This window comes from Colletotrichum truncatum (assembly GCF_014235925.2).
Source record: "Colletotrichum truncatum strain CMES1059 chromosome Unknown Contig_0002, whole genome shotgun sequence".
NCBI classification, from domain to species: domain Eukaryota; kingdom Fungi; phylum Ascomycota; class Sordariomycetes; order Glomerellales; family Glomerellaceae; genus Colletotrichum; species Colletotrichum truncatum.
Genome location: NW_027222399.1, coordinates 1,494,826 through 1,520,940, shown reverse-complemented (window position 1 = coordinate 1,520,940; position 26,115 = coordinate 1,494,826). Strand labels below are relative to the sequence as shown.

Sequence of the window (26,115 nt, the reverse complement as noted above, 5' to 3'; positions counted from 1 at the left end):
CTCCGAAACGTATACAAGCCAAAAGGAGGACCTATAGCTATCGCTGTTGTTCATTCCGCTGTCGTTGAATCATTTCGGTTAAATACACGCTATCCGGACCTACAATATAGATTACCCACCCTCGAAGCACCGAATCACGAGCACGAGGGACGGAATACGCATGGAACCCGCATATACTGAACATGGAGTAACATTAAAAAAAGTCGTCCTCGTCCATTGTCGATGGCCACGAAGCAGATCCGCAATTCATTTTTGCCATACCATTTTCCTCTACGCCGTCTTGGGGGCCTGGGCCGTTCCCTATATCCTGCACACTCCCAGTCTCGATAAAAAAAGAATCAAAGGAAAAAAGTCGAAGCCGCCCACCCGACGATGACCGCCAGTCCAGCATTGACCTAAAGACGCCTATAGGCTCGCTTGTAGCAGCAGTGATGGTAGTAATAGTACAGACTCCTCACATGAAAAAGAAAAGAAGGGGAAAAAAAATTGAACAACGCCTGAGCCGGACCCACGAATGCCTCGCGAGCAATAGAACCGATCCGTAAAAGGGGCAACAACCACCGGGCCCCCTTTCAAACATTACACATGCCCTCCTCTCCCTCCCTTTTTTCTTTCTTCCCCCCCCCCCCCCCCCCCCCCCCCCCTTCCTTCGTACCTTTTTACATTATTCTCATAGCTTCAGGTTATACGTCCCCGCGAGCTTAGGGAACGTCTGGTGAAAAGCCGGCCCGAGGGTCCAGTTCTCCAGACGACGGAGGTGCCGCTCGAATACCGGGTTGATGACCACCTCGTCCGAGTCCGGGACCTGCAGCAGTGTGTCGGTCTCCTCGTATGGCCAGTTGAGGCTCAGAGTAGTGGTGAAGGGGACGAAGAAGTTGTCAAACAGGTACTCGCGCGGGTTGTACTCGCGGCAGAGCTTGTCGCGCATGGCGGGGAAGGGCACATGGTCGATCCATGCCGGGTGCTCTGTGAGGATCTGCGAGGGCCGCGGGCGCACCCACTCCGGGAGGCGGTCGTAGTTCTCCTGCGTCGGGGAGATCTGCCAGCGCATGATGAGGAACATGATGTAGAGCACCGCCGTGCGCTGGGGCAGGGCCGAGAGGTCGGGGAACGTGGCGAGGATGTCGGTGAAGACTTTCGACAGCGGGTGAGAGTATTTGCTGTTTGAGGGGTTGAGGAGGGAGAGCACGGAGGGGTAGCGCGGCCCGATGACTTCCTGCGTGGAGAGGCCGTCTGCGGCTCTTTGGCGACGCTCGTGGAGGAAGTCGAGGAGGAGACTGTCAAGGGGGCATGTCGGGCCGCAGTTCTTCAGCTCCGCTGTGCAGGTCGCCGGCGCTCTCGGCTCAGAAGGGACTGACGGGGTGGGTAAGGGCGGCGGCACGTGGTCGGTTTGCGAACGTGGGGTGTGAACGGTCGGGCCGCTGATGGACGGGCTGCGGCTGTGAGAGACTGGCCCCACGCCGGTCCAGTCGTGCTTCATCGGGACGTGGTTGTAGTGAGAGGAGTCCTGTGCGCCGTTGGCCCCGCTCTGGATCTTGCCGACGCGGAGGCTAGGGTCGAGGAGGAATTCCAGACCGAGACGCTCCGGCCCTAGGTCTAGGCCGTGGCGGAGTTCCTGCCGTTGCTGGTTGAGCATCTTGCCCGCGGCGTACATGTGGTTCGGCGGTGAGAGGTCCGAGACGCCTCCAGCGCCGGAGGACTGCCAGTTGGCCGTGGGGTCCATGGAGGCGGGCGAGGCGGCGCTGTTGGGCGTCGACACGTTGTTGGCTGATATGGGCCCGTTGGGATGATGTGCGGGATGTGAGTAGCTCCCGCTGGGGGACGGGAAGACAGGGTCTACCGGTTCTGTGCGGTTCGGTCAGGGCCGTGCCGAGAGCGGAGCGTGCAGGGTTGGGCGGATGTAGTGCGGGACGACTTACGTTGTTGGACTGACGGAGAGATCAGCGGTTGGATGGAGGAGATGAATGCCTGCAGGCGACGCTTTAGGTCTGCATTCTCTGCCTCGACAGCCTCCTTGGCCCTCTGGACGGCTTGGAGCTCCTGGTAGGGCTGTTGTGAGGTGAGTTCCTGGATGCGACGTTCCAGCGTCTCGATTTGGTTCTTGGTGCGCTCGCGAATGGCTCTTTGAGCTTCTCTGTCTTTTGGTCACGGATGCATGATTAGCTTTTTACGTTCCCCGTCAGATACGAAAGTTGCAGTTGGCATTGTGGTGGGGGAGCAGCCAGGAGGAAGATACAGGGAATCTTCATCACGGGCGGGTGATATCAGGTACGGACGTAGAGCAGAAAGATGAACATGACGCAGCGAACGAGGTACGGTAAACAGGCGAAAGAGCAAACAAGCAGTTGGCAGAGTGCTCACCGTTGGCGCGCTTCTTGGCCAGTTGCTCTGGCGTTAGGTTTGCAACGCCCCTAGATCCGGGACCGGTACGACGCTTCTTAGTCGTATCGGTAGGAGGTTGAGAGGCAGGCGAGGCCCCGGGACCGGGTCCGGGTCCGGTTGGAGTGTTGATATCGGCATAACCCGGGGCTGGTGGACTAGCATCACTGTCGGGAACACTGCGCTTCTTGTTGTTCACCAGGGTGGTAGTGGTTACCGATGAGGCCACGGAGCCCGCCGGACTGGGGTGGGAAGGGGCATCGGGGGCCATGGGAGGTTGTGAAACCGAGGACTTGGTTCAGCAGCACGGGCGGAAGGTGAGCCGCATCCGTGATTTCGGCTGCTCAACTCTTAGAGCAAGCACCGCCGTGTCGGGAGGGGCCGGTCTTGCCGGTATTGGCCGTGATCGCGCGGAGGCGAGCGGCAGCGGCGACGGCCGAAAGGCACAGGCCTGTCCGTTATGTGGACCAGATAGCAAACGAGATTAGTAGGGGGAGTATCGGAAGTGCTAAGGTAATATCGGAGCCCCTTGGCCGGATATCTTTCTGCTCTGCGGCCCCCTTGCTAGGCCGGACGAAGTACTCCTTGGACCCCGTACGACACCCGCGTTGGGCTGTTTTGCTGTCTTGCTCTGGTGGAACAAGGGTTCGGCAGTTGCAGGTCCTAGGACCAGCTGGGCAACGAAACAGTGGGCAGGAAATTCTTTGGGTACGAGGAAAGAATGGTTCGGGATTTTTTTTTTTTTGGTCCTCCCGGGATCGGGTTGGTCTGGAAGGACGGGGGAAACAGGCGAATAGGAGGGGATAATGAATCATTCAGGAACCAGGCGGCGGCGTCGGAGAGCCAAGTTTCCGAGTCATGACTAGCCTGGAAAACGGTACTAAGTTGCGCTAGTCTCGTGCAGTTTGGAGGGGGCAAGACAAGGGTCGAAGGCAGCGCCTCGATTCTGATGGCAAGCCCTCCTAACTGTCTCGTCCTAAATTCAGTGCCGCTGAAGAAGAATGTAGCTCGCCGGAAACAGCAGAAAATTTTCCACAAGTTGCCGTTTCTACTTCTTTGAAAATGTAACAATGAGCAAACTCAGGAGGAGGGGAACAAAACTCAAACCGATGGTTTGGATTAGAGTTTGTTGCGGCAGGCCACGAGGCCGATCGAATTGTACGAATGGAACGCTGGCTTTGATTGCAGCCATGCGCTCTGCGAGTGCCCAAATCTGATCAGGACGATTGCCCAAGCGCCAAACACACACATGCTACAGAAACTTGCCGGTTTTATGCTTCTTCGCTACTAGGACGGGTTTTGTCTCGCGCTCGTTGTGTGGTTTTGAGGGAGAGACAAGCTTAATGTTAGCACAGACCTCAGTTGCGATTGGCCTTACCAGAGGATGGTCCAGTGCAGAAACCATGGTATCCGTCCAGAAAACCTACGAGTGGAAGAGGGTCTTGAGAAGACCATTTCAACGGATGTTGCCGCCACAAGCCCAACGCGCCGTGGACAAAAGAACACGGGGAACCAAGAAACCATTTGTTGTTAAGCCCAGCCGGAGTTGGCATTAAGCCTCAAATGCTATTCCGCCACGTATACAAGCCAAAACCAGCTCTCAACAACCTGGGTATCCATTCAAAGCCATTATCGTAATCGTCAAATATCGTCAACCTACAGACGTCTCCAGACGTTCCCGGACCAAAAAAAAAAAAGAAGAAAAGAGCCCTCATGCCTTCATCGCTTCTACAAACAGCTCACGCATGCCCTTGAGCAGCACCGCCAGTTCCCGCGTCTCATTGAGTTGGTCCAGCACCCTTTCCACGCGCTCGCGCTCAAGCTTGGGCCGGCAGTGTCGGATGTCATAGTCCCTGCTCGAGGTGCAAAGCTCAAACCATGCCTCTCTTTCCCAGTCCTTCTCGTCAACGTATGTGTAGATAAACTTGAGTCGATCGTCCTGGCCCGCCCCTTCTATCCGTAGGCCGAGGTTCTGCTGCCAAAACTCGAGCTCGGGAACGTTGAATCGCGATTGCGCTTCGAGTTGCTTCGCGTGTGCCCGCTGTGCAGCCAGTCGGGCGTCGATCTCTTTTTGTGTCTCCTCGATCTGTTTCTTGAGGGCGTCGCGTGTTGCCAGATGCTTATCGCGCTCTTCCGCAAGCTGTGCGATGGCGGCTTGCATCTCGCGTGTCTCGGCCTTTTCTTTTTGGACCGTCTGCTGATGTGTGCTGGTCTTGAGTTGGAGGATTTCAATGTCCTTCTTCTTCATGCGCTGATCCTCTGCAATGCATCGTTAGTATTGGCTGTGAAATATTCGATCGGTCGCGTTTGACGTACCTTGAAGTTCTGCGATGTTCATGCGAAATTGGTTCCTCTCCTCCAAAACACGTTTGCGGCCCTGCTCAATAAAAATGTCGAATTTCGACGAGAACTTGGACATGCGGTCACGAAGCTCGTCGAAGCCGAAATTCGCGTTTGGGAGGGTATCCGCTACTGATGGCGTTGCCATCAGGGACTGACGGTTGATGCTGGCAGACAGCGACGATTCGAATGCCGAAGACATGGTGGCGATCGTACTGCGAAATCTCAGTGGTGGTTTTATTGCAGTCGGAGGATAGGTCGGGTGCCTATTTGGAAAATCGCATGTGATGAGGTGACGGTATATGGTGGATTATGCCAGGTGGGATAGTATTTTTGGTGTTTATGACACCCGTTGCTATGTCAACAAATCTTCAGGTGCCAGAAAGGAGGCACGATCTGCTGACTAAACGAGATGACTCATCACAACATACGATCTACGCTAGGGGATCTGTCACTGCATTACTAGTAAGTATAGCATTCAGCATTGTACATTTAACACTGTCTAGAGGAGTAAGTCCTAACTGTACCCCATTGTAAGATGAGACCCACGTATGTTATTCTTGCTTGCTTTCTGTCATTATATACCAGCCTTTATTTTGAAGAAAGGGCAGTTCTCAGGCTTAATAACCCCTGCCGCTCATTTGGGTGATACTCCTGCTAAACTGCCAGAACTACACCAATAACACAGTGAGGACTAGCTTTACCTATGCCGTCTCACCACAAGCCATGGACGTTGCAGCACTAGGTTGAGATAGACTCAATCACATAACTAGATTGTCCTTGAGAATTGAATACCTCTCCTTGTTGTTTATTGCCGTGGGCCCAATCGGTCGATTCCTGGACAACTCCTCATGCAAGGCAACATCAACGCACCACGTGCAGATGGCGCGTTGGCAACGCAGCCAATAGGCAATTTCACTGGTCAAAAATGGGGTAAAGCATGAGATCAATTCGCCCAAAAGGACTGCACTCATTCATGGCTCCTTCTTTAAAGAGGTAGCCTCTCAACGGAACGTGGTACTCTTGCCACTGACGTGCGGTAAATGACCCGTTCCCCGCCTCCACGTTACCAAATGGTTGCTGAATGTGACAGTCGGGCTCCATGCGGGAGAATGCAGTTATTTGCCGACATTGACTATATTCCATCATATAATATCTACTCTAGAGCAGCCAGTGGCTTCTTCAGTTCGAGTTGTGGATATTGAACCCCCTCCTTATGCCTAATTTTGCCTGAATCTAGGCTGGGCGACTATGCTCTTGGCAAGGACTGAAGAAAAAGGCACTTGAACTGGAGACATTCAAACTCAAGGTAAGAAAAACATATGGTCAACTAGCCATATGGGTTGCTTATAAGAGAGAAAAACACTCTGTCTGGAAGTCTCCTCAAATATTAATCGATGGCTACGCACCTACGGTTTATAAACCATCTAGTTTATTGAAAAACAGCTAAGTCGTGGACGCAACAGCTTCGTTCCCGATTTCTGGTCTATTACCGTGAGCCAAATCCTCAACTCAACATTACAGCGTTGGCTCCTGCTGCTGCCGTACGTATCTCGTCGCCGTTCTGGCTTACTTAGACTACTATATACTGCGGACATCGCTTATCGTTTGATAGATCTCGGCGTGCACAAAATGAGGTCCGCCCACCAAGAGACGCAAGTCTTTGGAAGGCTCTTTCGTGTGCTCCTGTTTTTCATCCTTTTCACCAATCATGTTATTGCCGCTCCTGCTCAAGCTGCCGCCGATGAGTATGACTACATTGTAATCGGTAGCGGTCCTGGCGGAGGTCCTGTTGCCGTAAACCTAGCGAAAGCCGGGTACTCCGTCCTGATACTGGAGGCTGGCGACACCAGCGTGGCAACCGGCTCAAATCAATACCCGCCTTCCATTACCTGGGATTTCTTCGTAAAGCATTACGAGGAAGACGAAAAGAACAAGCGGAACAATTTTGTAACCTGGCGAGCCCGCGACGGCTCCTACTGGGTTGGCAACAAGAATGTTCCCTCCGATGCAAAGCTCCTGGGCATATACTACCCTCGCGGCGCCACTGTCGGAGGCTCTTCCATGATCAACGCCATGGCTACATTCCTCCCGACTGACAGCGACTGGAACTACGTTGTTGAGCTGACTAACGATACCACATGGGCGTAAGTTCATGCCATAACTGAACCAAACACAAACAAGCAGGGACTAACCATAGACAGAGCAAATAACATGCGCAAAGTTTTCGAGTCAATCGAGAAGAACAACTATCTTCCCGTCGGTACTCCTGGGCACGGTTTTAATGGCTGGTTCCAGACAAACATGGACAAAACCACGAGCGTCACCGGGCCCATTGCAGGAGTGCTGACTGCAATGGCCAACGACTTGGGTCAGAACCCAAACCAACTCGTACAGCTAGTCAGCCGCGACTCCAACGACCTTAATCCTAATCGCGACACCACTGTAGGCATCTACGGATTCGCACGACATGCCCGTGCCAATGGTCAGCGATACAGTTCCAGGGACTACATAACCGAAGCCATCAATACGCGCCAGTTCCCACTTACTCTGTCTCAGAATTCTCTCGCAACCAAGATCATCTTCGATACCTCGGGAGGCAAGCCCAAGGCGAAGGGTGTGGAATATCTCGTTGGAAAGTCTCTATACAAAGCCGATGCGAGGCACAATCCCAATGGGCCCAAGGGCGACAAACGCACAGCCACTGCCCGTCGTGAGGTCATCCTGTCAGGAGGTACCTTCAATTCTCCGCAGCTCCTAAAGCTAAGCGGCATAGGACCAGCGGAAGAACTGCGCAAATTCAACATTCCTGTACTTGTTGACTCACCCGGTGTCGGGACGAACATGCAGGATAACCAAGAGATGCCCGTCGTTGGTTCTCTCCGCTCCCAAGCTGGGGGCTTCGGCTCAGGCGGATGCGTGATGTACAAGACGCAGCACGCACCATACGGCGAGCGCGACATGTTCCTCATGCAAGGGCCGTACGCTTTTAGGGGCTTCTGGCCGAGTAATCAGTCAAACGCTGCTCTTCCCGTAGACCCAGCCGGGACGTATGGCGTCTCTATGGTCAGGCAGCATCCGCAGAACCGCGCGGGTACCGTCAAGCTTTTGTCGGCCAACCCACAGGACGTGCCCGAGATCAACTTCAACCTGTTCAAGCAGGGCCGCGAAGCAGATATGGGAGCCATGAAGGACGTTGTCGCCTGGGTGCGACGAATTTATGCCAAGGTTGCTGGCCCGTCGGGTCCCATTACCCCTCGGGAACCCCCATGTCCCAACATCCAGGCTTCTGGTGTGTGTTCCGATCCTAAAGTTGACGAGAGTTGGATCGAGGCCCAGACTTTTGGACATCATCCTACAAGTACGTGTGCAATCGGCTCTGATGGAAACAAGAATGCTGTGCTGGATTCAAAGTTCCGCGTAAGAGGTGTTGATGGGCTCCGTGTTGTGGATGCTAGCGCTTTCCCGAGAATCCCTGGTGTCTTCCCTGTCGTGGCTACATTCATGATCAGCCAGAAGGCGTCCGATACTATTCTGGCGGAGCTCAAGGGATGAAAGGTTCAGCTTGTTATCTTTCCGCGGCTGGTCTAGTATTCCATAGGCTCCAAGTTAACATCTCACTGTGGACGTGAAAAACTGCTTGGTCTTGGGCGGTCTTTATGAATGAGCATAGCCTTTATGCTTACCTTTGTGTTTTCGTGTATGCTCATACCTTTGTCGTGAGAACCACACATTTCTGGTTCAGTTGAAGTGAATTACCTCCGGCCTAAGGACCTTGCAGTCTGAATCATCGTCAAGTTCTGGTGGTCACATACTTTAAGCCCTTCCCGCGAGAGCCACAAGTCGATGCTTACTTGCCTTCGATGTCCCTCTTTTCTATGACAAGCTTGTCGTGTGAGAAACCCTCTTGTTCCAAGTCCAGCTACTGCAGCTGAGAAATCGCTCTTCACTCTACCGTAGCAAATTCCCCTTTCGCCATCTAAGCAGGCAGCTTTCCGTGCTATCACCATCCAGTTCCTCTCAAAGAAGCGGTCCTTCACCATAATTTCAGGTAATCTTTGCTATACCATTGCCTCCAGAGGTTTCAAATCAGCTAACAAAGCGAAAACAACACCAGCGCAATGGCAGATAGCCATATAATCCTCGAAACCCACCTCTTCTCGAATTCCCCCAACGGTCCTCCTCCATGGAACCGTAGCCTCCATCTCCGTCTACCCTCGCCCGCCGCAACGAAATCAGACATCCTAACCCTGATCCGCGACTCCGTGACCCGCCTTGGTCGCGCAGACCCCGTAGTCGAGGCGCAGATAACGCTCTACTTCACACGCAACGGCCGCGTCGTCTGGCTCCCAGGCAACATCAACACGAGCATAGCCACATTCACGTTACCCATTTACCAGCCCGCTCAAATCGTCAACGTCAACGTCCCGTATGCGGTCCCGCAGCCGGTCCCCCAGCAAGGATTACCTGGCTGGCCGCTGGCCATGACCTACACAGGCGGCGTCAACTACCTACATTCCTACGGTCCTGGGCCGATGACGGTCACGCCTGGCATGAACCAAGCGGTGGTGTTTGGGGGCGGACAACTTGGGCTCTTCAACGTCAACGTTCTCACCGCCAGCGGGTCTGGAAACAGACCTATCGTCTCTGACGTCGTGAGGGAGGCTCGTCTTGATGAGGTTGCGGGGGAGGCGCTGACGGGATTATTGGAGTGGGCTGTTGGGCCTACTGCCCTGAAGCTGATTGTTGTGGTGGATGTGAATGGGACGGGTGGAATCCCTGCGGTCGTTGATCTTCCTGAACCGCCTGCTCCTCCAGCTCCTCCTGCGGCGGGTTAAGTGAAAGTATGGACGAGTGGCGGGGTTTACTCAAGCTGTTAATATCGCCCCGAATAAGTTAGTTTGGGTCTTTTAAACCAACCGTGTTAGTGCTCATTGCTGCGTCTATGTTGATGAACTACAAGGCATCATCAATCAGGACACCACTTGCGAGTTGCTGTACCAGGTACAAAGTGTGGATCATGAGGAGCACGACTGGAACTGAGCTGTGTACGTTGTCGAACTGTTACACGACTAGTGGTTTCCCCGAAAGAAATACCGCCGTCGTCAAGGAAATACTCCAGCGGCGGCAGAGACTCGGCCCATAGGACGACGACCCATCAGGGGAACCTCGAAAAGTACCAAAGAATACATTACAAGAAACACCCGCATCATCAACCAAAACACACAAAACCCAACCCACCTCATCGCGAGACCGAACTAGAACTGGATCCCAAGCCGCAGACCAGCGGCAGGCAGCACAAGGGGGGGTCTCTCACACAAAGTTTTGATTAGTTTCCAAAGAGGACAGAAATGATTACCCAAATCTCTAAATCCAAGCAAGCGCATTGACCATGTTCGTGTCATGCTACATAAGAAATACAGAGCTCACGGAAAGGTATCCCGGTTCACGCTGTCCGCGGCGCGTGTGCCGAGCACCCAATCAAACGACCCGCCAGCAACGTTTATCACACAATACCTCCTCCAACGAGAAAAAAAAAAAAAAAACTAGACGGAAAGAGACGACAAATAAGAACCTCACATGACCGGCCGGAATGCTCCAGATGTCCTTGTGTAAACTTTCGGAATCTCCCTGACATGATCCGCGACAACCTGATACATGAATAGGGGTGGTTGTCGCGGCGGTGCCCGTGGCAGCCGTGGAGGTTGCGCCCGTAAGGGATTGGATATAAGGATTTTTGTCAGCGAGGGCCCCGATAGTGGCATGCGGGATTGGCGGTGAAGAGCTAGCTGTGACGGTTGAAAGGATGTGCCTGGGAGAGTATGGATATTTGGTCTCTCCGTTGGTACTGACATGACAACCTCGTGGAGCTTTTCCCATCTGCTTCCCTGTGACTTTTTTTTTTTTTTTTTTTTGCAGGACTCCACCTATTTTTGGGCGCCTTGATAGATGCTTGCTTCGACTAAATTGACGACATGCAGCGTTCGAGAGCTGGTAAATAGCTCAGCTCAATAAACGGCATGATGTATGTGGTCCTCGCCATCATGTAATTGTACTAGTGGTGGTATGCTGGGCGAGTCATGAGGGTAGTCTGGGATATCTCAAGCTTCATCAACATCAAGAGCAAACAGCAAGAGAACTGAGGCAACATCCTGTCAAAATCTGGGTATGCATATTCCTTTCCGACAAGAGACTAGGTATTTGAGATGGAAACAAAAACGAATCAACGACTGCGCCGACAAAACACCACCCTCCGCCGCCCTTCGAAAAACTTCCGCCAGGAAGTTCCACAAACTTCTTTTTTGGAAACCATCTTTCCCAACTAAGTCCTCGCCAAAAACTATGAGGGGTTTGACTCATCGAGATATTCGGGAAAGAAACAGAAAACAGCTTCGCAAGATAAAAACATGGAACAGTGAGCCCGAACTGGACAGTAGTCGAGCGTAATATCGTACAGAGGTTTTTTTTCTGAAGAGGAACATGGACAACCTTCGTTGTCTGATTAGCCTCTGCGTGTCTCGTTCGGCGCGGGCGACAGCTTGCTGCCCTTGCTTTCTGACAGTGACATGCGTGCCGTTTAATTTGGTTTGACGCTATTATAACTCCAGATGCGCTGTAGGCAAATGGTCATGTCTCACCCTGTGCCTGAGCAGGACCTTGCCTACTCTCCAACCGTGATCCGAGGCGGAATCCGGTTTCCGAACGAGATCGCGAGAGGACATTTGTCGGGTATGATCGCCAGCCAGCACCGAACGACCGAAATGCTTGCCGAACACCCCCCCTGATATGAACTGCCCTGAGATCCCCAGAGCCAGAAAGCCAAGCACTAGACGCCGCCATGCTGCATAATGATGACATAAAAAAGGCATTACTGAGCCTGTATGACCAGACTCGTATTAGAGCGAAACCTGGATGTCGAGAGACAATTCTCAAGATTACGCCGGGTTACCCTTCAGCCTCTTCTGCATCCGCGGCGTGGGTGGCTTGCCCTTGTTCTGAACTCCGTTTACTTGAGGACCGCCTGGCGTAGGGGCCGACGAGCCGTCATCCTCCATCTTGACGCCAGAGGGACGTCTTCGCTTGTTGGAAGCTGGAGACGTGTTGGCACTGGGTCCGCTTGAGCTGGTACCCTGCTGGCTCTGCTGCATCTGCATACCGGGTGCCTGCATATGGCCTGGAGCAGGGCTGCCGGTGACGTGAGGCGAGCCAGGAAGCTGCATGTGCGGCTGGGCTGGGCTGGCGCCCATCGGGAACTGACCGAAGCTAGGTGTCCGCGGGCCTTGGGGCATGACCTGGCCATTCATGTTTTGCGGCGCGGCATTGATCTGGCTGACATATTGCTCTAGGGCGGCGTACGGGCCAAGGTTGTGGTGGGATTGGTAAAAGGTAAATAGGGGGTTCATTTGGCCGATGACTTCAGCAATCTGCATGTCATCTTTAGCGCCGAAGATCCACATACATGCATGGGCGAGCGGTTACATACCTCGAGGAATTGGAACACGGCTTCCGTGACGCCCATACCCCTCTTGACTGCTGATTCAGGCAGATCCACCAGAGCTTCTGGCGGAGGATTTTGCGGGGACTTCATCAGACGGGCCTTGCCCTTCTTGCTCATCTCTGGGGAGGCTTTGCTGTCCTGGGAATTGACCTTGTGCCATTCCTTGACCCAGTTGTGTACGGGCTTCGCAGCTTCGATGGCGGCCTTCCGGGAAATGAACTCTTCGTGACTACTTGTCAAGAACTCAAAGAGTTCAATCTTCTGTTCTGCGTCGAAGTGAGCTCTGAGGGTACCAGTGGCGACGAGCTAATGAGGTTAGTGATTGCATTCTGCGCACAAACAAGACCAACTTACGTGAGAGCCGCTCTCGAACCAGTATACCAGGCTCGACTTGGTGTTTTCAATCCAGTGACCATCGCCAGGGAGTGGCCTATCTGTGGTACCCTTCTCCATGATCAATTGCATGTTCTTGACACCGCTGTCAAAGTGTGTGTGGAAGTAGCGTGGCAACGCAGGGAAGGTGATCTCGTATTGCTTGTCCGCTTGGTCTTCGACGTCGGTAATATGGACAGAGTGTCGGAAGACGCCCTTGGGTGAGAAGAACTGGTTCACGAAGGCATTCCAGTAGGACAGGTCGTCCTTGCCCTTGGACCCCTAGCATGTCAAGTTAGCACGTCAACTCTCTACGGCCATTTCCAAATAACCTACAGGGTAGCCGCTTAGATGCTCGCTGAACTGCATAAGCTTGAGCAGGCAGTGACCCTTCATTTCTACCCTCCTTTGCTGAGCCTGTTGCTGGGCCAAGGCCATGCTGTTCGCCATGGCCGCCTGAGCTGCGGCAGCCTGCTGTGGATTCACCTGTTGCTGCCCAGCCTGTGGCGGCATTTGAGGAGGGCCTTGCTGCTGGGCTTGAGCCTGGGGAGGCTGCGGCTGCTGGTTCGGAGCGGGGCCGGGCGTCTGCGAAGGCGTGGGTTGACCAGCAGATTGCGGGTTGGCGGGCTGCGCAGGCTGCTGTTGCGGCGTCTGCTGAGGAGTCTGCTGAGGTTGTGGCTGGGGTGGCTGCGGTTGACCTTGAGGTTGCTGGCCCTGTTGCTGCTGTTGCTGTTGGGCTTGCTGCTGCTGTTGCTGTTGTTGTTGTTGCTGCTGCTGCTGCTGTTGTTGTTGCTGCGCCTGCTGCTGCTGAGCCTGAGCTTGCTGCTGGGCCTGCTGCTGCTGCTGCTGTTGCTGCTGCTGTTGTTGCATTGAAGCAATTTGCGCTTGCTGCAGAGACTGCATGTGCTGGGGGTTCATCTGGACGGGCTGGCCAGGCTGCTGGCCATGTTGCATTTGCTGGTTCTGCTGTGCGACAGCCTGCTGCTGGAGAGCAATCTGCTGTGCCAACATTGCTTGGGCCTGGGGATTATGCCCTTGCTATAACGGCATGTCAATACCTCTGATTGGAAAACGATGCGCGTGGTACTTACGGGTCGCATGCCCTGCCTCATTGCTGCGATCTGGGCTGCGTTCATAGGGTTCATTTGCATCCCCATAGGCATACCATTGACACCCATTCCGGTGAAGGCTTGTTGAGCCATGAGCGCTTGCCTCGCTTGTTGTTGCTGTTGAAACAATCTCTGCTGCGCCATCTGGGTGGCCTGCGCCATCGCGGCCGGGTTGTTGACTGATCGTTAGGGTTAGCAAGGACAGACGCACAGCATAATAATGGGTAGGTCAACGTACAGCCGTTGAACTGGTTCTGCTGGAACATTGGGTTTTGGGGGTTGAGGTGCTGTAAAGCGTGAGCGTTCGGACCACCAGCACCCGGCGGCATGCCGCCCATCAACTGGTTTGGATTAACCTGACCACCAGGCCCTGACACCGCCATGTGCATCTGGTGAGGCATTCCTCCAGGCGGGCCCTGCTGATTTGGATTGTGAGGCATGCCCTGGGCCATAGGATGGCCTGGGACGCCTGGGTGTTGTTGCATGCCGGCAGGATGACCTGCAAACGACGGTCCCATACTCGTCATCATAACTTCAGCGTGTCGATAATCCACAGCGTGGATATCGACGTCTCTTCCCTCCGCACTATCTCATGCGCCTTCAACACTTGATCTCAGTATGTCTCGATATCGGCAATCGGCCGCGGAAAATGAAAGTTGCGGGATCGTGGGTTGAGCGTGGAGTTTAGGGCGATGGCGCGACGCGACCAAGCGATGGGGGTAGCGTTCCGGGGGTTTGTGAGACGCGGGAAAATGGTCTTTCAATCGCGTGGTGCGGGTACGTTGCAGGCGATTCGACTAGCGTTATCGGGTTGCGATAGGAGTGCTTTATAGATCGAGAGGTTGCGGCTGGGTCAACAGGCGAAAAGAGACCGAGAAGGCATCGATGATCGACGTGACGGCAACGGAGGCGGGTGAGATAATTTGGGTAGGGAAGTTGGTCGGGGATGCGACGACAAACAAAAGAGCCGGATGGGAAAGGGTTCGGGGTGTGGGTGGGTGCGACTAAGGCAGCCCGATGATGGGGGGGTAAAGGTCTGGGATTGGAACTGGGACTGGGCCTGGGACTAGGACTCTGGAAAGTGAGAGAGAAATGGGCGAGTCGGGGAGGGTGGCCGGCGGTGGGAAAATAAAAAAAAAGGGCGTGGTGACGGAGAAGGGGAAATTGTGTTTGTTAGTTATCTTAAAGATGGAGAGCACGGCGACGTGTCGAGGATCGCGCGATAGCGAAAGCGAGCGGACGGAGTTGGAGTTGGGAAACCTCGTGAGCAGGTTGGAAGACGACGAAAATGTGCTTCAATCGACGTAGATCAACGATGACATTCGCAGCCGTGGCGGGTTTGTTGGAAAAGCCCAATTTTTATTGCACACGTCGAGCGTTGGCGAACAAGCCTTTCTGCGCCGCCTTACTGGGAAAGCGGGAGAGAGAGGTAAAAGGATTGCGGATTGGGGGGGATTGGGTGGGTGGGCGTGTGCGGTGCAGGTAGGCTGGGCCGGCTGGCTGAAGAAGGATGCAAAGACCGCCTAGCGGGAAAGGTAGGTTAAGTCCCTCTCTCTCTCTCTCTCTTTGCCAGCGGATGAGTACTATTTCCTCCTCGTCCGGGGGTTGGGGGGTGGTATGTGTGCTCGCGTCCAAAACGACGAGACAAGACGGGACGAAAAGTGTTGTTCGGAGCCCCGACTGGAACAAATAAGAATAAAATAAAGTAAAAAAGGACTCGTCCTAGGGGTGTTTGAAGGAGGATTGGAGGGGGCTTGACGTGGTGTTGCAGAGAGGGTTGCAGATGGTGAGGCGTCAAGTCAAGTCACAGCCAAATCCAAACCCTGAGGCCGATCCAGAAGGCAGCGAAGCAGATGATGTCGGGTCGGCTGCTACAGCAAGCAAGGTAAAGGGAGAGGTCGAGCAACGAGCGAGCCTGGGCCTGGGGGGGACGGGACACGGAACAGAGAGCAGGGACAAAAGCGCGCGTGGGTGGGCGGGCGGCCATTGGAACTGCCACAATGCCAGCTTGGAGCACCTGGAACCGCCCTTTGCTTCGACGGGGAGTGGGTCTCAGCTTGGTAAAGGGGTACGCTATGTATTTAAAGGGTGAAATCGCAAGGATATGCCGGAATGAGGTGGCGGGAAGCTCCAGAAAAAATGCGGGATATGCATTTAGGAGCATCAATTGGGGGAGCTGCCACGGTCGGATATGCAACAAGACAAGCTTCCTCATCAGGGGGGAAAGAGCACGTCGCAGCATCTACCAACCAGCCATGCCAGCCAGCGAGCAGGAGGCAGGAGGTCCTCTTCATACCCCATGTCCCGTCGCCGCGTCTGGCCTTCTCTGACCCCCGACTATTTTCTCTAATAAGCAAATGTATGTTTCCCCGGCCTTGAGATGACAAATGGACGAAAAAAAATGATGCCGGCGCTGGAATCGCATCGACCTGCCGATACTTCTACTGACTTTTGCATCCATCAATGGCCACCACGTGTTCCCCGAACCACCCGGACAACACACTCGCTCCCCATTGCTCTTGATTCAACTCTTGCCCCTTCGTCTGGTGACATTAACCTTGAGGGGTGGGATCCAATGAGGTTAATCTATTTTAGGCGGGACCCGGCACCTCGGCGAAGGCCTCCGAAGCAGAAAGTCACGTGCTATGTTCTGTTGAATAGAATTTTCGATTGAAACTTCCATCATCACGTGAGATCAACTCGGTCCCGACCAGACTTTGAGAAAGCCGTCACGTGTACGTGGTCCGTGCAAACCAGGAAAGGAAAGAAAGAAAAAAATTCAGAGGACCCTGTCCCCACATTTTCCATCATGAGCCGCATCTATAAAATCTCTTCCCTCGCATCGCAGATCCCTTTCTTCACCAACATCTCTTAACGACAAACTCTTCTCGCCCTACCAGCAGAATACCACGACCCTACTCTACAGTCGATCGCCGTCGCGACGTCTACATCAGCTCTGTGCCGAGCTGCCGAGAAGATCGTGTGTATTCTGTCTGCGCCGGGCGCAGATTTGTTTTCGTTCTGATGCGCCTTCGTTTCATCGCGATGGCTTCACCTCACGCTCAACTCACAAACGCCCTACGCTCAGCTCCAAACTAACAGGTAAGCGCAAATTTTCTTTCGAGTTCGCCCCCGTCTCCGAATGATGACAATTATTAAATACGTCTTCTTTTCCCAACTGAATCGACCATGAAGAAGTCTAGTCTACTCGGGTTCCCTCAAGGCGAACCTGTTACTTGCCAGTATACACTGTCTGACACTTCATCTCGCTCATGCTTCAGCAATTTATTGTTTCTGAACAACGTGCTGACTTTGCAAAGAACAGGATATAGCACAACCGGGATCATCATTCACTAACTTCTCAGCGGCGCCTCATCATCTCGATGGTTTCGTCTGCCCTCACCTCACAAAAAGGTTAGTGAGATCGATTTTTTTCAATTCGTTTTTCTTACCACTTGATCTTCTATGATGAAATTTCCACCTAATTCGCAGTTTCCACTCGAGTCGTGAGGCTCTGACATAAGAGCCTTTTGTCATCCTTGCGACATATGAGGGTAATAATTATATGCCTACCTTGGATGTCTGATAGATCGATCATTGTCTTTTTTTATTCTGCAACTAGTTTTGCAAGAACCATCGCTGACAATGCTGAATAGTAGGAAACTCTTCTTTCCATGACCAGAGCGAGTTGCCTCGCTGCATGAGTTACGAATTATGACAACTGTCACGTACATAAAAAGCCTCTATTGGCTCTAATAATACAAACAAAATTTTCAGACCTTGCCTGTGCCATTTCCCATGTCCCACCCCGTTGATGTGATGCCTCGTTACTGTCTTGAGATGTTGCTGGTATCTTAAAATGAAGTCAATGTCGGCTCAATAAACATGACGCTTGACCGAGAGTGGCATCCACCGTTGGATAACCCACCTTATTAAACATTGCATATTGCAGGCAAACGGATTAGGCAGACCATTGGGCCAGTCACCATTGATTTCCTGAACCTCGTCATCGTCCCAACTGGTGCCCTGCAAGGTCGCCACCATACAGGCTCACCAGTGACATTCGAGGCTTCACCCACTAGACATAATCACCATGGAACTGAAATTGCCCAGAGCTATTGAAAATTCATCTATACCGGCCCAAGACACCAAGAGTTTCATTGCATCTCGTGAGATGTGTCCAAAAAATAACCATACCACCCCAAACGCAACATCAATCCCTTCTTTTTTTAAAAAAAAATAAACAAGACAAAAACAGCATTGGCAGCGAGGTATATCCTATCACGGGGGCCGTAGCCGTTCACCGTGTGTGTGTGTGTTTTTTTGGTCTTCGGTTCGTCGAAAACGACAAAAGAACCGCAATCGCATAAAACGCCGTTTGTTCCAAAAAAACAAAACAAAAAACGAATGAAGGCAACTTGAGCTTGCGCCCGCGCCTCTTTGAACCACCCATGATCATCATCAAATCAGCCGCACATAGTCGTCATCTCTCTCCTTCTTCAAACTTCTTCAAATAACGCGTAATCCTTCCCTAACAGACTCGGGAATTTCTCTCCTCACTCTGCCTCCCACAATGCCCCTTCTGTTCCTGCCTGTTCGCCCTCTGCCAAGCCAGTTGAGTTTCAGCAGCCGACAAAGCTCCTCCATCCGCCTGTTGCCCTCGTCGCTGCCGTCTCCCCCGACGTCGCCGACGCTGGCAAGAATACTCATGCACTGAAGCATGCGGCCCACCATCTCAGTGACCTGCTTTGAGTCCTCGACGTTTTGCTCACGCGTGAACGGCCTAAGCTGCCCGTCGCTGCCGACGCTGCCGTAGCTTACGTTGCTGATGGCGCGGCTACGTCCGCCGCTTCCGCCACTTCCGCCACCAACACCAGCACTGCTGTCGCCGAGTAATGTCGTTGCGTTGGAGTTGTAACTGGCGACCGACGGATCAAGGCTCATAGCCGTTCCGGGGCGCATCATGCTCATCGTGTCGGCGGGGCTGGAGGAGAGCGCGGGGTCGGGTAGCGGGGAGGCGAGGGCCATGGAGGCGAAAGAGGAGGGGAGAAACTCTAGGGATAGACGGGAGAAGATAGTCTTGAGCGATTCGTAACGGGGGAGGATTACGATGTCGCGGTAGGCAGTCAAGACGATGCGGCGCACATCGAGAATGGATGAGGCAGGGCTAACGTGCGGTGCGTTATCGGTGGACATTGGTGTCGCTTTGACGCCACCCCAGAAGTCGCGCGCCTGGTCGGCATTCATGAGAACACCGCAACCAGAGAACTCGAGATCCAGAGGCAAGAAGACGGCTTGCATATACGGTAAGATGGATGTGTAGGTAATCAGCCACATTTCGACAAGCGCCGGAATGACCTTGTCTTCTTGGGTGCGCCTGAGGGTGTGGTCCAACGAAGAAAACCCGGTCGCAAGAAGTTCGCGCAAATCCTCCAGAATGATATTCGGTGATCTGCGCTGGATACAGTATTGTACGTGTAGAGTGACTAACCTGTTGAAATCTTCAACGGGCTGTCGCAAGTCTTCGCCTTCGAAAATGACGAGGATTTTCGCCTTCAGATAAGGCCATGCATCGTCGAGCGCCATACTGTTGAGGCCGTACTTTCCAGCATCAACTGGTTCCGAGAGATATGACGACTGATGTGTCAAACTCGGCAGACTGCTCGGGCCAGGCCATTCCGACGGAAGGGAGCTCGACTCGGCACCAAGACCGCTAGCCTCTTTTTCAGTCTTTTTGTCCCGCCGCACCTTGCCAAATGACGTTGCAGTCGGGGCTGGACTAGGGGGTAAGTTGAAATTGTACAGACTCGAGGGAGCACTGGGGTCTGTTGGTTTCGAGTTGCTGGATGCGGATGACAACGGCAGATGGTAGTCATCTTTGAGCTTATGCTTCTGTCGCGACAGAAAATGGTGCTTCTTCTCCTTTTCTTTTCCTTCTGGCTTCTCCATGGTGGGCGTCTCGGGTACGGCGCGAACCGTCGCAGATGATGAGTTGTTAAGACTGTAGATAGACTGGCCGCTAGTATCAATAAGACTACTGGTGCTGAAATTCCCACGCTGCAACGACGCGAGCGCACTGCCGATCTTGCTTGGGCTCGGGAGAGGTTTATCTTTCGGGTCGCCTTTGGTGCCGATCTTGACGGGGCGAGAGAACAGCTTCACCTTGGACTTTTCTGCCCTCGCCGGTTTCGGATCCGCGATAAGCTGCGGTGCAGGGTGGACGGGGTGTACAGGGCTGTGTTGCTGCTGCGGCTGTGGCAGACCCGGTGAAGTCTGCCCCGATCGCGGGAATGCGGCGTTCGCTGCTGACGTCGCGGCAGCAGAATGGCTACCCAGGAGGCCGTTGTGGTATCCTTGGTTTCCAAAGCCGCTCTCTCGTGGAGCGCTCGCCTCGGTCAGACTTAGCATAGGCGGGCTGAGTGGGCCCCTCGCGCCGCTCCCCCTTCTCACGTTATCACCGCCGTCGCCGTTTGCCGGGTTCGGAACGGTCTGCGATCGTTGTCGGACGTGTTGTAGCTGCTGTTGTTGCTGTTGGCTGCTCTGGTGTTGCAGGACGGCGGCCTGCGCGGCGATCTGGCTGGCGGAGAGTGCCGGGCTCGATTGCTGATGGTGGTGATGCGGGTGCTGGTGATGGTGCTGGTGCTGGTTTGTAGAAGATGCTGCTGCGGATGCGGGCTGTGACATGCCCACATGGGAGAGATTCGAAGTACTCGTCGACGGGAGGGTCGAATCGAAAAGGCCAGGCGTCTGGCTGTGTTTCCTCGAGTGACCTTTTGCCAAAGGACTCGCTGTACGTGCGGCAGCGGATGCGACGTTCACATTGATGGTTAAGTCGTTGCGACCTCCTGATCCTGCGGGGCCTGTTGGTCCTCCCGGTGTGCTGCCAGATCGCTGGGCACTCGGGCGCGAAAAATTATGTAGGCTCGCGGTGCTCGAATTGGCCTGCGAGGTGAACTGAGCGTATATGGGGGTGCCAGAGGGGGCAGTGGGCGCGCTCGGTGCGTGACTTCTTGGTTTGACGAAGTGGATGGAGAGGCTCTCTTCGCTCGACGTCGACTCGGCGCGGACTGGAGGTCGTGGACGCTGCGGCGATTGTGCGCTGGAAGCTGTCGAGCCCGGCAGAGGGCTGAAGCTGCCCGGCGCTCGGGGCGGGGGTCGTGCTGGTTGCATTGTCGTGGATGTGTTAGGGGCCTGTTACATCTTGGGAGACTTGGGATGATTCGAGATCAGGCTGGTGTCGAAAGTTTGTTTACTATTGGCCGGGGTAATGTTGATTGTTGTTCGTCTGGTCGGCGGGCACTTTGGGGACTTTGGAGAGGGGGGAGGGGGGGATGTAAAAGGTGGGCAGAATGGTAGCCGAAAGAGTGGATGTTGGGGAGGAGGAGGAGGAAGAGGAGGAGGAGATGGTGATGATGTAAGAGGGTCGAGGAAATACGAGATGATGAGAATGATCAAGGACGACGTTTGTGGTTATGAAAGAGAGAGAGAGAGAGAAACAGAGAGATGGTCAGTAGTGGATTTGACTACCTGAAAAGGGTTCAAAGGCTGAGAGTGTGAGATAGACAAGATGGGATCGGAACGAGTTGGGATAGATGCAGCATAATGGGCAGGGTTTCTGCACAACACCTTGCAAACGCACCATCAGCCTGCTAGGTTGACCCTCAACTCCTAACTGCTACAGGCTATCGATTTGAGGTTTTGGCAGTGAATTGCCAAGGGGGCACCGGACGTTTTCGCTTGCGGTAAGCACCAGCCGCTCCAGTGTCATTAGCGACCCCCGTCACTGGTCAGATGGCACCAACCTGAACCAAACCAAGGAAGAATATTCCGTAAGGGCCCCCGGCCGCCAGCCCCTTGTTCCACTGGCGTGACACGGGTTGCGACCCTGGCCTGGCCTGGGCTGGCTGGTTGAATTCAGGTGGGCTAGCTTTGGGCTAGCATCATTAACCCCGCAGTGTCACTGAGGTTCCATCTTCAGCGGAACATTGGGACACCACTGGAATGAGGGGCGCCTTCCACCGCGCTCCCAGTGAGAGCCGCACCCGCACTACTGAATTTTCGTCATAATTAATCCTAATTATCACTTTTCTCCCCCCCTCATCGTCATACGACAACCGACAAACCTATAACGATCGCCGCCTGTTCAAAATACCCTCGTCAACCGGCTCCCCTAACTTCGCTACTCCTTCAATCCGCGGAAAACCATGTCCGAAGCAAACGGCACCACGGCCGCCGCCGCAGCCTTCCAGTTCTCAGCCGTCTACAAGTCCCCCGCCAACGAGCCCTTCACCTACTCCGAGTCCCTTCCTGCACCGCCGTCCTCCGGTGTCAGCGACAAGACTGCCTACCTCAGCTCCCTGCGGAAGGCCATTAACTCCGCCCAGGAGAGCATCAACAAGGAGCTCACCGCGCGCATGGAGGAGGACAAGGCTCGCGAGGCAGACAAGGGCGGTTCCAAGGCTGCGGTGGACGAGGCACTAGAGGAGGAAAACTACGGCGAGGAGGCACCTCCTAACGACGATTGAAAAAAGAAAGGGAAAAAAAAAAATTAAAGCTATAAAACGAACGCAACGCCTCGTTTCAGAGCGCCATCGTACATTCTTTGCCACCTTATATACGGGGTATTGCTGTATCATGCTGCCGCTCCCCCAGCCCAGGCTATGCAAATATCAATATGCACGAGGGAAAAGAAAGAAAAAGCACCACAAAAAGGATCCTTCCAACAGCGCCTTTCCTCCCTACTCCCAATTACGAAAATCTTCGACCCCAACTCCCTGCCCGCGAGCTCTGTGGTCTCTGCGACCCCGCCTTGTTTAGACAGCCATAGTGGACGACACTGTTGTCCGGCAAAACAGACACCACGCTGCCACCAAGTCTTTTGTGACACACTCCGCAAAGCCGCTCCTCTGTGATCACCACCCTTCTGTTGCGCCCGCCTTGTCCTCCAGGTATTCCGTCACCGAGGAGTAATAAAGCTTGTGTCGACACGAGCTCCGTATCCCGTAACCGGGCAACAATGCGGGACTCGTTTACGACGCTGTTGGCAGACCGAATTCTGCCTCGGAAGTAGGATTCGAGGTCTCGGACAGGGAGGTCGTCGGGAATCAGAGAGAGCGTTGACGCTGCTGGAAGTCGCGATCCGTGTCTCGAGAGTAGCTCCAGAGCAGGCCCGTGGGCTGGTTTGTGGGGTGGGGGAGGTGTCAAATACAACGAAAGCAGGGTGTGGTAGATGGACGGAGTCGATTCGTCTGGGTCGCCTGCTGAGGATGGTCTCCGCGATCGGTCTGGCGACGAAGGGGCCGATGACTCTTTCGACTTGTGTACTAAGTTGCAATACCTGCACAGATTAGCCAGTGCCATCTCACGTATGAAAGAGTACTTACTCTTCGGCCTTGGCGTAATTCTTCATCTTGAAAACATAAATTTCCAACGCCTGCTTGTGTGAGCCCATGTTGCTTAGCACCACAGCTTGTGCCTCGTAGAAAGCAGGATCTGCCTCCAGTTAGTCATTGTCAAAGCAAGTTGAAAGGCGTTATGAAATACCATCTCGTGGGATGAGACCGAATGCCTTGCTAAGGCTGTATTGTCCACTTGTTTTGAGAAAGATCACAAAGCGTTCCATTTCTGCATCCCACTCGTCGTCTCTCTTCTTTTCCTTCAGCTGTTTGATAAACAGCTCCACCAGCCGGTTGTGGAAGTCCGGAGTTGAATCATCGAGTTCATTGATAATGTGTTCCAAGTACTGGACTTCAAGTGCTGGATCGATGCCTCCCAAGAAGCGTGCCACACGAGCGCGAGGTAACGTCTCCGCGTTCTCTGAATCAGCGATAAATATCTCCATAGCCAATTTCGGATCCGCCTTAAGCGTCCATTCTGAGTACTGCAAGATGAGATCGATCTCTGATGGCGGCAGACTCTGAAGATACATGACCGTCCGTTGAGGACCATGTAACGCTGGTGCTGCCTCGTCGGGTTTCTCAGCAGTTCCAAAGCGTTTGAGTAGCTCTAACGCTTGGGAATGAAGCTTTTTGCCGCAAAAGAAGTCCACCAGCTCGTTGTACCGATTGTGTGCGAGCAGCGCCTCGTTGACCACATCTGGGTCGCAGAAGTTGGCGAGACGGAAGAGAGAACCGGCCAGGGACGGGCTTGTCATCATGTAAGCCCGGAACAAAGCTGTGTCGACCATCCTGGATGTTCTTAGCAGCTCCCCTTCTAGTTGACTGCCCGTCTCCTCGCTGTGGGTGTTTGACATGAACCCCTTCATTGCTTCTTCGGTGGATCCGTTGGTGTTTGAACGCTTCAACTTGCCAGTACCTGGGTCGATTACGCGTTGCAGGCGCGTTCTTGTTCCTACAAGGTAGCCAGCCAGCGTCCGCACAGCAGCCAAGAGATCGTCTCCTTCTAGTGGCTGGTTTACCGCTGGTTTGCCCTTGATGCTTCCGGTTTCTTCGACATCTATTGTGTTACTCTTAGACAATATAGACGCTGTGTCCGATTGGGCTTGCTTTCTGTGCCCCATGAAGAGCTTAGCAAAGCCAACACCACCTCTCGCAGGTGAAGACGGTGCACCAGCAGTATCTTCCTTGGCCGCTTTGTCGCCGTTGGTCTTTTCATGGGCCTCTTCTTCGCCCTCCTTTTCATCACTGCCCGATTCCTCCTGGACGCCATGTGCCCATCCGGACATTTCGCCAGCAATCGAAGGGGGGAAAAGCTTCAATACGCGCTCAGGTGGGGCATGGACATCTTCTTCGTTGAACAAATCCATCGAGTCGTAGTATTTCCTTTGCTTGAAAAGCGTCTCGGCCTTCAGCATCTTCACTTCCCGTAGCGTTTCTGTCTTGTTCCGCAGCAGAGCATCTTCCAGCATATTCAGGATGCTCACTGCCTCGTCGTATCTGCCCTTCTCCACCAGCTCATCGATTTGAGAGTCATAATCGGTGGCATCCATCTTCCATACACATCGATCGCTCGAGATATGAAACCCCTTACCTGCGTGCGCAAGACTAACATTGGGTGGCGGAAAGTGAAGTTGCGCCGCACCAGGTAGCGAGATGGTTTGCAGCAGAGAAAGAGTCTCTGGGTTCCTTACCTCCAATGACCCCTTTGATGGTGGCTGTAATGCCAAGATATAAGGGTAGGAGTAACCAATCTGCTCTGGAGAAGATTGCCATGGAATTTGCCGCTTTTCCACTGGTTTGCCCTCATCAGTGATAAACATTGAGTTAATGTCCTTGGCCAACAGCAGCTCGCCTTCAGCCAGCTTCGCGGCAAGAGGTTTTGGCATGTATCCTCCGAGACCCATATAGCCCATGCCTGCACTGCTGACTGCCCCAAAGCGGCTGGCTTGCCCGCCCGATGTTGAGGATCCGGGGCTAATGATATCCTCAACCTCGTGGGTTACAACATCGACCATGACATATCCCGCGTTCATTCCGCACACAAGCTTAGTTGCACTGGCCCACGTAACGGTGCGTATTGACTCCGGCAGCGTAACCTCCCCAACATCCGGGCTAAGTTCACTTTCGTGCCAACTCCATAGTAGCAGCCGCCGGCGAACGGCGACGGCCATCCGGCTGATAATCTCTGGTATTCCAGTGGCGGCATCCTTGACGATGTTCGATGTGACGGCGAAACAGGTGGCATTTTTCGTTCGTGACAGTGTTTCCAGTGGCTCGTAGGTCTGAAGGTCGTGCAGCGACACGTAGTAATTGGACAGCGAGACGAGGGTGTTGGCTTCTTTGATAATGGCGAGCTGCTCGATTGCTCGAGTGGAGAACTTTTCTACTTCGCGCAGCAAATCGGTTGGCTTATTCGACTGTTGATTTGGCTGAATGTGGTCGGCTGGTGCCGGAGGACTTGTCGCGTCGGGCTGGGAGCCATTGGCTTTGGTCGGTGACGGAGGAGGTAACTCATTTAGGCGGTAAATGCGGAGGGCACCGCTGTTTAGGCCGACGAAGACGCGGTCGCCTGTTATCACTGAGTTAGATGCAAGCCATCACATGGGATACGGGCTGGATTTGGGGGCCGACATACCATGCGCGAGGATTGTCTCAATCTTGGACTTATCCCGCTGCTTGAGCTCTATGATCGGCCGAGCTGTGAATGCTGAGAGCATGGCGACGGCCAGCCCGCGAGGCGAACGTATCAGGGATTCAGTAAACCTTCATCAGGAGGTAAGTTCTTCAGTGTTGCGCTGGTTCGTCACAGTAGCGAAGAATCGAGCATGATGTTGCGCGGGGGTTAAAGGTTTCTGAGCTTCGATTCAGGTATGGCCGGGTGCAGGTAAGGTAAGGTACGCCGTAGTCGTCGGCTGTACGTCAGGACGAAGTCCCCACAAGGGAGCCGATGACCTCTTTCGCTTCCTGTTTAGGACTAGCTCCACTGCTACCCTTCCACTTGAAGCAGCCATTCTCCACC

The 26,115-nt window shown here is 53.8% G+C and overlaps 8 protein-coding genes across 8 annotated transcripts; 3 read left to right on the top strand and 5 right to left on the bottom strand.

Moving 5' to 3' along the window:
- Positions 1–670: 670 nt before the first annotated feature.
- On the bottom strand, positions 671–2,650 carry CTRU02_203381 (bZIP transcription factor; the record flags this gene model as incomplete). Its single annotated transcript, XM_036724005.2, has 3 exons — positions 671–1,814; positions 1,841–2,138; positions 2,362–2,650. 3 exons carry the CDS (start codon positions 2,648–2,650, stop codon positions 671–673), a joined length of 1,731 nt encoding a protein of 576 aa, XP_036584119.2.
- A 1,440-nt stretch (positions 2,651–4,090) lies between these two features.
- On the bottom strand, positions 4,091–4,921 carry CTRU02_203380 (kinetochore protein spc25; the record flags this gene model as incomplete). The annotated part of the gene is made up of 2 exons (XM_036724004.1): positions 4,091–4,638; positions 4,696–4,921. The coding sequence occupies 2 exons, from the start codon at positions 4,919–4,921 to the stop codon at positions 4,091–4,093; spliced, it is 774 nt and encodes a 257-aa protein (XP_036584118.1).
- A 1,430-nt stretch (positions 4,922–6,351) lies between these two features.
- CTRU02_203379 (choline dehydrogenase) lies at positions 6,352–8,274 on the top strand (the record flags this gene model as incomplete). The annotated part of the gene is made up of 2 exons (XM_036724003.1): positions 6,352–6,866; positions 6,924–8,274. The coding sequence occupies 2 exons, from the start codon at positions 6,352–6,354 to the stop codon at positions 8,272–8,274; spliced, it is 1,866 nt and encodes a 621-aa protein (XP_036584117.1).
- A 566-nt stretch (positions 8,275–8,840) lies between these two features.
- CTRU02_203378 (uncharacterized protein) lies at positions 8,841–9,557 on the top strand (the record flags this gene model as incomplete). Its single annotated transcript, XM_036724002.1, has 1 exon — positions 8,841–9,557. The coding sequence occupies one exon, from the start codon at positions 8,841–8,843 to the stop codon at positions 9,555–9,557; it is 717 nt and encodes a 238-aa protein (XP_036584116.1).
- A 2,097-nt stretch (positions 9,558–11,654) lies between these two features.
- Positions 11,655–14,228, bottom strand: CTRU02_203377 (PTAB; the record flags this gene model as incomplete). Its single annotated transcript, XM_036724001.1, has 6 exons — positions 11,655–12,143; positions 12,203–12,523; positions 12,572–12,871; positions 12,926–13,627; positions 13,681–13,877; positions 13,937–14,228. The coding sequence occupies 6 exons, from the start codon at positions 14,226–14,228 to the stop codon at positions 11,655–11,657; spliced, it is 2,301 nt and encodes a 766-aa protein (XP_036584115.1).
- A 3,979-nt stretch (positions 14,229–18,207) lies between these two features.
- CTRU02_203376 (uncharacterized protein) lies at positions 18,208–20,868 on the bottom strand (the record flags this gene model as incomplete). The annotated part of the gene is made up of 1 exon (XM_036724000.1): positions 18,208–20,868. One exon carries the CDS (start codon positions 20,866–20,868, stop codon positions 18,208–18,210), a length of 2,661 nt encoding a protein of 886 aa, XP_036584114.1.
- Positions 20,869–21,902: 1,034 nt separating this feature from the next.
- Positions 21,903–22,223, top strand: CTRU02_203375 (gon7 family protein; the record flags this gene model as incomplete). Its single annotated transcript, XM_036723999.1, has 1 exon — positions 21,903–22,223. One exon carries the CDS (start codon positions 21,903–21,905, stop codon positions 22,221–22,223), a length of 321 nt encoding a protein of 106 aa, XP_036584113.1.
- Positions 22,224–22,446: 223 nt separating this feature from the next.
- On the bottom strand, positions 22,447–25,813 carry CTRU02_203374 (vacuolar sorting protein 39 domain 1; the record flags this gene model as incomplete). Its single annotated transcript, XM_036723998.1, has 4 exons — positions 22,447–23,035; positions 23,082–23,190; positions 23,242–25,665; positions 25,732–25,813. 4 exons carry the CDS (start codon positions 25,811–25,813, stop codon positions 22,447–22,449), a joined length of 3,204 nt encoding a protein of 1,067 aa, XP_036584112.1.
- Between the last annotated feature and the right edge of the window lie 302 nt (positions 25,814–26,115).